General features: G+C 38.0%; 1 protein-coding gene across 3 annotated transcripts in view; it reads left to right on the forward strand.

Annotated features, from left to right (window-relative positions):
* Positions 1-6,297: 6,297 nt before the first annotated feature.
* afap1l2 (actin filament associated protein 1-like 2) overlaps positions 6,298-14,372 on the forward strand; it is a 43,858-nt gene continuing 35,783 nt past the window's right edge. For all 3 annotated transcript variants that reach the window (XM_073867027.1, XM_073867028.1, XM_073867029.1), the window contains exon 1: positions 6,298-6,500. In XM_073867027.1, coding sequence (XP_073723128.1) covers positions 6,485-6,500 — 16 coding nt within the window. In that variant the 5' untranslated portion in view covers positions 6,298-6,484. The remainder of the gene's footprint in view (positions 6,501-14,372) is intronic.

Genomic DNA, 14,372 nt, shown 5'->3' on the forward strand with positions numbered 1-14,372 from the left:
ATTAGCATCGCGCTAAAAAATAACCAAATAGTTTCGATATGTTTCCTATTTAAAACTTGACTCTTCTGTAGTTACATTGTGTACTAAGGAGGCGCAATGATATTAAGCAGCAGCCGAAAATAGTCCTCTTGGTTACTTTCAATAGCAGAATAGATTCCAAAATGGTAAAAATCACATGTTTAACTCTAGGGGAGCTGGAAAATGAACCATTTTCAAAAAAAGTGGCGTGTCCCTTTAAACTCTGCGGAGACTCTGGCGGGTCCAAAAAGTTGTGGATTACAAATTTTTTTGTAAAATAAGAAATTTTTTGTCAATTTACTCCGAATTATTTGGGTAGATGACTCTTAAAGTAAGTCATGCCCAATTCTGCAAAAAATTCTAATTATACTAAAGAGCATAAGTATGACCTTTCCGTTGCTAACACAATGCTCTACCAACTGAGCTCATTGTCATGCTTGGTTTGATTTGCTTAACTTTTTAGGACAGATCTTTAGTATTTTTATTATTTCAGATGTTTATGAAGAAATCTCTCGGGCTATTCATGTCTTTGCTGGTTTACATTTTGACATCATCAACATCATTGTGGCAAATACAATAAACATTTGGTGATGTTGGGCCGGATATTTGATGGTCTTACATTTCAGACCCCACAAGCTCCTGTCTGAGTTGAAGTTGATGAAAATGAGAGGTAAAGAGGGGTTTTACTGCCACACAAGCCCAATGTTTCCTGAATGTTCTAAAAGGGCTTTGACCAGAAAGCTGTTTTTCCTTAGATGATCCAGACTGAACCTAATCACTCGGTGTAGGAGTGGCAGAATAATATTGTTTAATGACATAACGCACTCCTCTCAGGGATCCAGGGCAGAGTTTGATCAGGTGGCTCTCTTTTTCTGGCAGTGTGAAAAGCTACACTGACTTGACAAGGTGGAAAAAATATTGACAGGCATTTGGGGTTATAGTCAACAGTCAGCAAGAAAGCACAGTGCACAGCTGGTTAGACCTTCTGAAGATCCAGTAAGGTTTTTTGTACAGTAGGTTGCTGTATCTGATGAAACCTTGAGGGGCGGTTTCCCGGACAGGGATTAGCTTAAGCCAGGACTAGGCCTTAGTTTAATTAGGAAATATAACTAAGATATATAAGTTTTCTTACATTTTTTTTTGTCTAGGACTAGTCTAATCTCTGTCTGGGAAACCGCCCCTGAATGTTCAGCTATGTTTCATTTATGTATAACATTGTGCACAGCGCACTAAGATGTTAAAAAAAGACAAAATAAAAATGCAACGCAGACATGATGCAATTGTTGACATACATTAAAACTGTAGAGCTATATAGAGGGTTTTAACAGCAACAACATCAACAACAAAAAAACAGCTTTTGTGGCCCAAACTAGATTATTTCTGATAACAAGCAAAATAAATAACCTTCAAATCATAGCTAAAACATAAGTGGATCAAAAAAGTTTTCCAAAGACAAGAATGTGTACTGGGAATTGGTTTTAAGATAACTTTTATGAAAGGTTTTTGATGTACTTTAAATGTAGACTAGTATACTGAACTATTTACTGTGTAAAATGAATGTGTTTATGTTTACGTGTGTAGCAAGAAAACTAGCTAATTCATAAAGGTCCTTGTCCTACTGCCTTTCTTAACCCAGTGACCCCTGCTAACTGTCTCACCTCAACTTTAGGAAACCAAATTTTTACATTTTCGACAAGGTATTTTTTCGGAGGTCAGATTAGCCACTAGCCAAACCGTAAAAAGTAAGAGTGTTTGTTAGTTGGTCAGACTAGTTGTTAAGACACAGTCTTAACTTTATGGCTATGTTTATGCAACCACAGAAGTTATCTTCTGGCCATCTGCTTAAAGGAAAACATAACTGTTTTTCAATATTTTACTATGTTCTTACCTCAACTTAGACAAATTAATACATCCCTATCTTTTTTCAATGCGTGCACTTAAACTTTGTACAGCGCGTCGTGAATGTGTTAGCATTTAGCCTAGCCCCATTCATTCCTTAGGATCCAAACAGGGATGAATTTAGAAGCCACCAAACACTTCCTACTGTCTTCTATTTAAAGACTGTTACATGAGTAGTTACACAAGTAAGTATGGTGGCACATAATATAACATGTGGATTTCTTTAAGCGGATAAAAATTGAACTATATTGTATGGCGGAAGAGCACTTAGCTTGCAGCACTTCGACCTCGGCACGAAGTAACATCATCACTCCGGTCGCGGTGATTTCGCCAAGTAAGATGTGATCCTGGATCAACATTTTTTGTTGATCCTGGATCAACGTTTTAATCAAAGATACCCCAACCTACCCTTAACCCTAACCATTTTTAAACCCTTAAATTAATGTGAAATAATAGTTTGAGGGGTATTTTTTAAAAGCCCCTAATCCAATCCTAAACCTAAATCTAACATAAACCCTAATCCTGCAATCTTATTGGTTAATGAAAATGTTGATCCAGGACCAACAATGGTGTTGATCCAGGATCACATCCTACTTGGTGAAATCATATTCACCTCATCGGTCCTGACTACTCCCCCCCCCTCAAACTTCTGTCAATGTTACTGCGCCCAAGGTCGAAGTGTTGCAAACCAAGTGCTCTTCCACCATACAATATAGTTCTAATTTTTTATCCGCTTAGAAAATCGCCACGTTTTATTTTGTGCCATACTTACTCGTGTAACTACTCGTGTAACTCATGTCTTTAAATAGCGAAAACATGGAAGTGTTTGGTAGTTTTAAATTCATCCCTGTTTGGATCCTAAGGAATGAATGGGGCTAGGCTAAATGCTAACACATTCACGACGCGCTGTACGAAGATTAAGTGCACGCATTGAAAAAAGATAAGTATGTATTAATTTGTCTAAGTTGAGGTAAGAACATAGTAAAATATTGAAAAACTGTGGAGTTCTCCTTTAACCGTGGCAACCTATATGCGTCAGATGAAACTATAAAATTAATGTGGATGTAATAGCTCTAATAAGTTGGTCATGGAAGAATCTGATAAGATTTCATGAAAACTTCAGATTGAAACCTGACTTTCTATTGCAGACTTGATGTCTGAGCAAATCTGAGCACAGACAAAAGCAAACAATAAGATAATAAAAAATAATAACATGTGATCACTGTGTCTTAGGAATGAAAGAGTTGAGTTGCAGCTGGAGCTTTTAGCTAGATCTCAATTTGGTCTCCACGTAATGCTGTCTAGGTGAAACAATTTAGTTATTTTGCATTCCTACTGGAGGTATTTCATCTTGGACACACAATCTGGTATTGCCCCTGTTGTTCATGTGTTCCTTTTATCCACCTACTGCTTCAGTTGTTGTGTTCAATAAAGGAGAGCATCTCATCTCCCCCATGTTGTCTTCAGTCTCTCCTCTGACTGATGTACTTGGCACATCCTGAGCACCTCTTTGTGTACGGTGCCTGCGATGGTGTTTTTGTGAGTGTATTTCTGTACGTGTAACATGGGAAAGGTCCTTGAATCAAAAGCACCCAGTGGTGGGATGAGGCCGATTCGGTGACCCCTGCTCTCTGAATCACAGCTGTGGAATTTTCTTTGTGCTCTAACCAGTGGCAGCCAGGAGGATCTGCCAATGTCTGCACCCACCCAATCCAGCTGATACACAGCATCCAAACAATTCCCACAATGCATCAGAAACCTTTTTAAACATCTGAGTTGTATTCCCAACTTCTGTTATTTATTCTGAAAGCCTTTGAGGTTTAAAAAATAAACGCCTTATAAATTCCAGATAAATTGCAGCAGTGTACAAAAGTGTTTTCTCATTGTTTCTGCTCTTGTGTGTAAACAGCCTTTATGCTCTATGAGTATGAACAATATGACTCCCCTCTTCATGCTCTACAGACAAACTTTTGGGAGGCAGACCACCCTCTGTCAAGTCCCTCACCACACACGTCTCACAGACGGTTTCTCATTCACACATCAACCTCTAAAGCCACAAGATCAGCTGAGCCTGACCGCTGACTGGAAACCTGTAGATTAACTGCATGCATTTTGTAGGGGCCACCTTGCAGCTTTTCAACACTAATTTAGTTAGTGGGGATTACCCTGTCAATCAACCACTGTCGCTCAAAGTGATTGTTGGATAGTCGTTCTATGAGGTCACCACTGTTACAAAGAAAGCATTTATGGTGGGGTTTTCCACAAATGACAGACAATAGTTTAAAGGTGTAATTTAACTTATGCTTTCTCAACTATAAGTATACCATTAATAGTTTGATCTCCCCAAAAAGTGAACAAAAACTTTCTCTTTGATTCCTTCGAAACATGCTGAGCAATGAGGTGATTTTGGTATGGGACTTCTTTTCTGTCTGACCAATGGTTTTAGAGTTTGCAAGGGACCTGTTAGGCTATTTAAAAGTTTTTTTAACATGATTTATTGGGGATTTGCAGACTATAGGATGTTTTTAAATATTCATCAACATTACATATGGGAAAATAATATGGACGTTTTGCATCACCATATTAGGAAATTCAATTCTATATGTACAGCTGATCTACAGACAGTTCATGATGGGAAAACAAATGTGGCATTTTACGAATTTGATTTATACAAATCTAATCCCCTAGTTCACTGAGAAGGTCTTGAAAGGGAAGAGTGGAGACGGAAACTTTTGCAACCCCTTGGGGTTTGGTGGAGGGGTCAGCAGCTCGGAGCATGTGACTTTTATTTATCCAGTTCACAGTGATACAAGAAGGAATTCGCACACTTACTGAACAATGGACAAAAGTATGATATGAATTGTTATTTTTATCTAGAGCAAACAAGTTTCACAAAAAATTGTTGTAAAAATTCATCCATAAATATTATTTGCCAAAGGTCATTCTTAACCCACTAAAAACATAATCATTGGTGATTTTGTTTCCTGCTGAACTCTTTTCATTCTTACCTCTGGGTTAATAATTTATCCTGAATTTCTTGAATTTACACTGTAGTAGATGTGTAACCATATGTTAACAGGTAAATGTGATTAATTGGATCAACAACATTTGTACTTGCATATTAATAAGGTAAGGGACATGGATTGGATAAAAAACATTAGCAATTGCAAAATTAGGTCATCATTGATGAATTTAAAACTTGAAGGGGCACGCAACGTGTTTAAATAACTTTGTGCTTCTTCCATATCTGGTGTGAACGCACAGTAAGGCTGTGCTAATCGGTCTTAAAGGCAGGGTCCACGATCTCTGAAAGCCACGTTGACATTTGAAATTACCTAAATAAACACGCCCCTACCCCAATAGAATCTTGACCTTCTGTTGATAGACCTGTCCCACACACAACCCAGGCAACGATGTTGGTTAGTAGACACGCCCCTTACTGCTGTTTGGCTACAATGTGTTTTGGTAGTCATCAAGACTTTTTTTTTACAAAGCGTTTTATCAGATATCGTGCACACCGCCTTTAACCGAGGTTTAAAATCCCTACAGAAAAATCCAGCTAAGACCAGCATAAAATGGTCCTGGTTTAAGGTGGCAGTAGCTGGTTTAAGCCGGTCCTCCCAGACTGGCCAAGCTGGTGGGTCAGCTGGTATTCCAGTCAGACCAGCTAGACCAGCTTAAAAAGTGACCAAAACTTTGCACACCAGCTTAGCACATTTTTCAGTAGGGACTGGCCCGTACCATTTATACAATGTAAAAATTTATAGTATTTAAATTCTCTAATCAGTTAACTTAGTTCACAAGACTTGATTAGTGTAATCTTTATACATAATTGATCTGTATGTTAAAGTCGTAGCCTATAAAGTTATTTTCTGTAATATATTTGGAGCTATATAACGTTATATGCCGTTGACTACATTTTTCATATTATTCTGTACAATATGTGTGAAGTGTTTCTTTGTTCACTTTTATAAGATACTGTATTTACTAAATACAGTGCATGCAAACGTCTATACTCGGAAGTGAATACATGTATTTAGACTTAATGTCCAAACTGCAATCCGTGTAACTTTTACCTCAGTTTCGCCATCTATGTTAGAAACATAAAATTGCAGGTTTCTTTGCGTACTTATTTACGTAGTTTAAAGTCAAATGACGTCAAATTGACATTTACAGCAAAATCTTACCGGACAGCTCAATTTATAAATCATAATTATAAGGGATAAGCTAACAAGACATTTTAGGTTTCAATCTCAGTAACTTTTTTATTTGATTTTTAATAATAAAAAAATAAGTTTTACGTAGGTAAATACTGTGCAGCAAAATGACAGCTGAATTGACGTACAGTATATTGGGCAGTGACGCAATCCAGAGGAGGCGCGGCAGTCGGCACGACAGTGCGAGCGAAGCGCATCAGACAACACAACAGAGTTGGACAAGAGGGGAGGAAAACAGTACACCATCAGCCTGAAGATTCAAGACTGTCCAAGTTTAGTTTAACCTGACTCGGACCGGTCTGATTTGCATCATATAAAGAGAGCTGGCACGCGGGGACGACGTGTGAAGAATGGATAAGCACAAAGGTATGTAAAAATGTATTTCACTGAAGTGTTTGCAGCTTGTAATTCATGTTGTTTGTTTGCACGGATTCGTGTCACGTTCCTTTAAGTTTTTGTAAATGAAAACAGACTTCTGTAAGCTTAAGCAGTTGTAACGTCTTACAATCCCTCGCTATATGGAATAACGGAGCGTGGGAATCAGTGGGAATCTCTCTACAGATGTATGCAATATGAGGGTAATGTGTTTAATGTGTTTTCAGTCAGACTTCACTTTTTCTTCGCTGATTCATCGATATTCTCTCTCTCTCTCTCTCTCTCTCTCTCTCTCTCTCTCTCTCTCTCTCTCTCTCTCTCTCTCTCTCTCTCTCTCTCTCTCTCTGTTATTTTGCTGTACTTTTTCCTTAGTATAAATGATGTGGGTTAAGGTACATAAATAAACAAGCATTTATTGGAGATTTTGTCCAGAAACAACAATCGAGCTTCCCAAATTCTTTGGATTCCAGTGGTTTAAGCTTTTCATATTCATGGGAATGCAGACCCTTAATAATTCATGACAATTCCTGATAAGACTTTTGTATGGGAGGGACAGCAGCCTAGTTTATTCTGTAAGTGATCATCATCATAAGTTGCACATTTAGCCTATAATGTTTTTAAAAATCAGACATTAGTGTCCATCATCATTTGTTAGTGTAGACAGTGTGTTGTCAAACTTACTGTAGGGAGCAATAAACTAAAGTTCACAGAGTCTGTAAAAATGGTCGCATTTGGACAAAGGTTTTCACTTCATAATTCCACTTCCTTTGCTGGAGACCTCAGTCTGCTGTAGTTTTAAGTCAGGTGTCTGTTTACCCTAAAACACTCAATAACTCACCAGTTCTTGGGATTTGTAAAACAGGTTTGTGTCAACATTTCTGCCATATTTTTGAGTGACTCTGATTGTGCCACTATTACATGGTCTGCAGCGTAATGATCAGTTCGGCTGATAGTCACACTATTGACAAGAATCATTAGATACTGCAGTGTGAACAAACTAATGCCCTAAACTGTAGTTCAACTAACTAGTACATTTTGACTTGCATGACAATAGTACACACAATTTTATTAATCTCAGTTAGGATGCATGTTTGTATTGATTGAATGGGTTAAGCATTGCATTGGCCCTAACTCATGTAACTGCATGGTGCTGGTGACAGGGCTGCAGTTGTTATGGTTAGAGACGGTTGTGGGCTTTGTGCATTTTGTTTTTGTGAGATAAGACTAAGAGGGAGGGAAGGAAGATAGAAGGAGGGAAATGGATGGTGGGAGCATGTCGAGGAGGAGTATTGCATAATTCCCCCCATGATAAAACACGGAGGGGGTGGCATCTTGTATATTCCAGTGTTGTCATATTTATATATATACACGATGCTTTGTTTTGCATGTAGCATTGTGTAAATAAGCTCTGTACATTCATGTAATTTATTTACTAGTATAGTCGACAGTTAAAACGCTATGACTTTTTTGTCTCTACTGTTACACAGCAGCATGTCAACTTCCTAAAATTGTTTGGTTTTAGGATTAGTATTAAAACTGTTGTGCTTTGTCCGCGAAACTCTTTTGATAATGCATATGCTGCGTTTTGGATCTAGTAATTTGGAATACAGTTTTGGATTGTGATTTTTGGATAACACTACAGAGTTCACCCTAGTACAGTATCATTGTTGATTCTGGCCTGTTCAGTTTCACTTTTACATGAAACCGTGCCTTTGTATTAAACCTTTGGTTGATATTCAAGCCAGTGATCTTGACCTAAGAGGTTTAGTTCAAACTCTTGTTCTCTGTTTATAACTGTAATTATACTTTATGATGAGATGGAATAGCAAAACAAGAACTCAATGATTCTAGTTCTACCTGATTCAGTGAAAAATTAGGTTGAGGCGTCAAACATCTGAATCTGATAGGTACCCTGATGTTTGGCATAGACCAAGAGTATTTAAATCCTTCCTTGACGTACTCTTCCTATCCCTCCGGTTTCCTCCCTTCCCACCCTAGTTTCTGTCTTCAAAGGCACTATGTGAAACCAAATCTCACCCCTGAGGTCCGGCATGATACCAGTGCGCTTCCTGATCCACCTACGGGCCCCTCTGCCTGGCCCGGCGCTCGGAGCGTGTGAGCTTTCCAGATTGTTGCCGGGGACGTCTCGTGCATCTTGTGCCGACTGGATGCTGGAAACGGCTCCAAAGGCGTTCCAGAATGAGAGATCAGCAGTTTTTTAAAACCGGTGCCTCGGTCTCTGAGTTCACGTCCTCGTTATTCTCACTTCTAAAGAGAAGCAACAGGGAAGCGGCATGCTTGTTAGTATATGCAGAGCACAGTGGAGCCAGGACTCAGCACTTTCCTTGGATCACATTTACAGAGAACAGATCAGATAGTTTTCCCTTAAGGGGTCAACTGCTCCCAGTAGTAATTTGGCCACTGTAATTCTTATCCTGTGTGTAAAGTTGGCAGAGAGTTGTGTATAATCTTCACACAGTGTTATCGCAATGACTGTTTATCGGTTAATTCAGCCATGGAGGTAGTGATTTCGAGATGGCTTGATAATTTCGGCTTATCTTGTAGCAAGAGCGTCAGGTCTGACTTGTCCAGGGTAAAGATGACAGCCCGCCGTGTTGTTGTAAAGGGCCAGACAATAAAGTTGTTGGTTGTATCTGTCAGTCAGCGTGACATCACGCCTGTTTCAGATCCTGTCTCGCTCAGACATTTGGGATTTGAGGGTTCAGATGAAGGCGGAACAAAGACTCATTTGTTGTGACTGTTTTGATTTGACACCCTTATCTTGCTTTGACTATTGCGACGCGAAAGGATTCTTGGAATTGTGTTACGCAAGTTTCGCCTGCATAATATGTAATTAGCATTTGTTAAAAGTCAATTACAGTGATCTAAAGAGATGCCGGCTGCTGCTGGCCACGCTGTGTGTTTGAAGTCTTTTCAGTGTATGGATAAGTTGGACATAATTTTTGAAATTTTTGTCACATTGTGGTGTCCCGACCCAATGTTTGACCTGTCAACATCCTTTTTCGATTAGCCTTATTTATTAGATTTATCTTCTGCTAAAATGATGAGGTCAGTAGCAGAGTGGTCGAGTGAAACAGCCAGGTTGTAAATATGTAAATGTGTCTTCTGTTTCGCAATAAATTATACGGCACATTCATGTAGTCATGTAGTATACCACCTTTTAAACTATCTAAAGTATTTTACATATTATTATTGGAAGTATCATGCAATTTGCACCCTTGTAGTTATTATTTGGTATTTAATGTTGGTGTCATTTGCTTGCTTTAGTCCTGTCCTGTTTGCTCAAAGTACTATAGCTGACCTTTCCCTTAGCATTCAAAACATATATGAACATAAAGAAATTGGGAATTTTTTATTATATAGATCAGTGACTGGGATAGGAACCAGCCAAAACTGAGGGACATATACATGTATACATTACTGTTTTCTACATAAAGTCATCCTTAAAGGATTAGTCAATTTTCTTTAAAAAGAATCCAGATAATTTACTCACCACCATGTCATCCAAAATGTGGATGTCTTTCTTTGTTCAGTCGAGAAGAAATTATGTTTTTTGAGAAAAACATTCCAGGATTTTTCTCATTGTAATGGACCCCAACACTTAACACCTAACAATCCCAAACGAGGCATAAGGGTCTTATCTAGCGAAACGATTGTCATTTTTGACAAGAAAAATAAAAAATATGCACTTTTAAATCACAACTGCTCATCTTCCTCCGGCTGTGTGACGAGCCAGCGCGCCCTCACGTAATTGCGTAATGACGTCTAAAGGTCACGTGTTATATGAAACGCACGTTTGCGGACCATTTTAAACAATAAACTGACACAAAGACATTAATTAGTATCATTCGACATATAACAACGTCAGAACGGTCCTCTTTCTCCACACTTGTAAACACTGAGGCGTAGTTTTGCATACATCATCCGTGTCCTCTTGACGTGATGACGTATTAAGTGAGGTTGCACTGGCGCATTACAGCGCCAGATAGACAAGAAGATGGTTTAAAATGGATATTTTTTATTTTTTCGTGTCAAAAATGACAGTCGTTTTGCTAGATTAGACCCTTATGCCTCGTTTGAAATCGTTTAGAGTCATTTGAAACGCCGTTGATCTCATAATTAGACTATAAACTTCACAAATAAACTTTAAGAAGGTAAAAGTTTAAGCTGTGTATTAACTGAGATGGTCAGATGTGTACTCTATTTATGACACAAGGGCTTGATTATGTGTTTCTGTGGCCCGCTGTAGAGACTGACTCATTCACACTTTTAAACTCAGTCCCCTTTCAAATGAAATAGCACCACATCCAAAACTGTCACTGGCTATCCAAAATAGTTATTTATTATTATCATCTGTGCAGCAAATGTCAGTCCAAGTCAAGATCCTGTAACTCTGCGTGCACGGTCTTAACTAACATATCTGTGTCAAAGAGGGGTTTAATCAAACATATTTTTAAACTGTAATGTCAGAAAAAATGGTCCCTAGCTATAACTGGGGTGCAAAACAGGCACCTTTGCAAGTACAGAGTTCATTACATATTGGTACCAAAGAGTGCATATTAGCAAAGGTACAGTGCATAGTGGCACCATATCCATACCTAAATGGTACATATTAGGACCTTTTAAGGGCAGTATGTCACTGCAGTGACATTTTTTGACCCCTTTTCTGACCGTGTAAACTGCCAAATGCATGCATGTATATGTAAAATAATAATTGTAAACAAACAGATACAGTGTGCATGCAATGCTTAATGGCGTACTCAAAATGCAGGCATTAGACAAAGCAAATCTCAAGATGCATACAAAGTAAATTATTCAATTAGACACCTGCAACTATTTTCTTTAGTCGTTTCAGTGTCATAAGATGCACACTTGTATCCAAATCCTTAACAAAATAACAAGTGGATTTATCAGCCTTGCAAATGTTAAAGACAACAGTTATTTTAAGTCAATTTATTGTGGCTATTATGTAATAATCTGTTCACTACAACCTTAGACACTGTTTTGAAACAAGACCGGCATGTTAACGTCAGTCCATCCGAGAGATGGAGGTTGTATTGTTCTTTCTGTGTATTTTGGCAGATGTCTTAAAGACCCTGCTCTTCACCATAGATTATTGTGATATATTTAGACATGGTTGCCAGCAGATCTCATCCATAACTAGTTCTCTGTCCAAGCTTGTGATTATAAATGGCCCAGACAAAAGAAAAACATTTGGCTCCATTTGATAAGAAGTAATTGTAGAAATGGAATTTGTATTACAGTTTTTCCTGTGCAGTCTGATTTTCTGTGGCCGGCGGTCCTGATTGCTCAACTTGAATAAACTGAAAAGTGAAGCTGGTGGGCCAGACCATAATGCAACATTCCAGAGTTAAGACATGCTGTATATTAGGACATATTTAGTTAGATTTTAACCTGTTGGCAATGGTTGTATGATGCATGGGTGTGACTACAGTAGCATTACAGGCTGAAACTGAAACGCAGTAAAGTATGTTTTTATTTCAATTTGTTTTGAATGCATTCGTGTTTCTTTAGTACACAATTTTGTGTAATTGATGCTTTTATGTTGTGTAATGTCAGCTGCTCTGAGTATGTAAAGATTTGCGTAGGTAAACAATGGGTGTTGCCATCAAGAGGAGTAGATGTCAGAATATTACACCATCTCATTTAACATAATGAAACCAATGAATAATAACCTCATTACTTGTGGCTTAAAAGTGCTTGTGTGTTTTGTGTGATAATAATCCGAAACAACAGACCCATTTGTCTGTCTACTCTGGATCATTCTGAGTCAGTAAAATTATGGAGTTATGGGAAAAAACCTTTTAGGATGAAACACAGTTTTGTTTTTTAAGTCTAGGTTGAGGTCTTAAAACTGTCACTGTCTAATATATTATACAAATTTTCTTAAAGGGATTTTTTTTTGAAAATAGGCTCATTTTCCAGCTTCCCTAGAGTTAAACATTTGATTTGTACTGTTTTGGAATCCATTCAGCTGATCTCCGGGTCTGGCGCTACCACTTTTATTAGCATAGCTTAGCACAATCCATTGAATCTGATTAGACCATTAGCGTCGCTTAAAAATAACCAAAGAGTTTTGATTTTTTTCCTATTTAAAACTTGACTCTTCTGTAGTTACATCGTGTACTAAGACCGACGGAAAATTAAAAGTTGCGATTTTCTAGACAGATATGACTAGGAACTATACTCTCATTCTGGCGTAATAATTAAGGACTTGCTGCCGTAACATGGCTGCAGCAGGCGCAATGATATTACACAGCAGCCGAAAATTGTATCTTTCAAAAGCAAGGGACAATTTCGGCACTACGTAATATCATTTTTAGGTATATTTATATATTTATCATCTTTATAGGCGTAATGCTAATGGTCTAATCAGATTCAATTGATTGTGCTAAGCTATGCTAAACGTGGTAGCACCATACTGAATGGATTCCAAAACGGTAAGAATAAAATGTAATAAAATGTTTAAAGGGGAGCTGGAAAATTAGCATATTTTCAAAAAAAAAGTGGAGTGTCCCTTAAAAATTTTAATTTAATCATCATTTACTTACCCTCATGTTGTTCTAAACCTTAATGAGTTTCCTTATTTTGTTAACCACAAAAGATGATATTTAGCTGGTACACATCGACTTCCACATCAATCGTGTGGTTACCATTATTTATCGAAATATATTTTCTTAAACAGGATAAAGAAACTCATAAAGGTTTAGAACAACATAAGGGTGATTAAATGATGACATAATTTTTCATTTTTGGTGACCTTTCCCTTTAAGACAGACTAAAACACTAAACTAACCACTTACTACTAGTCAAATGGTTTTGCACCTCCTTATTGCACAAAAAGTCATGGTTTCATACTGTATTTCTGTCATCTTTATCAATGGTCAGTGTCATTTTGTTTGCTTCAAAGACAAGACAATGCCATAATACGTCGAAAAACATGCCACCAGTCTGGCGTTGACTTGCCCACATGCTGGACAGCCTGTCATTTTAGAGATTGAGGGTTTGCATGAAATAAATGATGTGCTATGATCTATTGCCTTGGGCTGTGCTAAGTATATGAGCCACAACGGTATTTTAAGTGTGAGGCAGGAATAGCCAGGACACCAAAATCATCAAAAATTCAGTTAGACCAGCTCATGTTTATTATCCCTGCTCTGATACGTAAAGCAGTTTGTGGCTTTGATTCCGGGAAAAATAGTACTTAACCTAGCAATTTACCGTGGGCATGTGTCTAAAGTCACATTAACAGCAACTGTAAAAGAGGAAGACAAACAAGCGCAGCAAACAATGTGCACAGTATGAGACAGGTTTTATCAAGGTGTTCCTCATTCCATCAAACACTTCGCTTCCACATCAGCTCTGGGTATCAGCCAAAGTATTTCTTTGTTTGGCAGCAAACTGATTGTCCAAAAATAGAGGAGGGGTAACAAAACACGATCAAATGATTTTTTCAAAAGCTTTTCCTTGTAAGAAGGAAGTCAAAACGGAATCCCCTGCAGTTTTAGGTTCTATTAACATCCTTTCTGCGTCTATATGCTGTAGTTTCCTTCATTGCATTTGGTATAAATATAGCGCAGTCAAGCATTGTGTTAGCAGTGTCAAGATTGTAGGTTCAATTCCCATGGTACACCAATATTGTTAACATATGTGTATTGTACCCCTGAATGCACTTTGGATAAAGGTGTTTCTCAAATGCATAAATGTAACCAAAATGTCTTTTCCAAAGTGACATACAGTGCATACATGTGAGTTCCCTGGGAATCAAACCCACAACCTTCGTGGTGCTGATGCAACTCTCTACCAGTTGAGCAATAGGAA

Source organism: Misgurnus anguillicaudatus, chromosome 4 (assembly GCF_027580225.2).
Source record: "Misgurnus anguillicaudatus chromosome 4, ASM2758022v2, whole genome shotgun sequence".
Taxonomy (NCBI): Eukaryota; Metazoa; Chordata; class Actinopteri; order Cypriniformes; family Cobitidae; genus Misgurnus; species Misgurnus anguillicaudatus.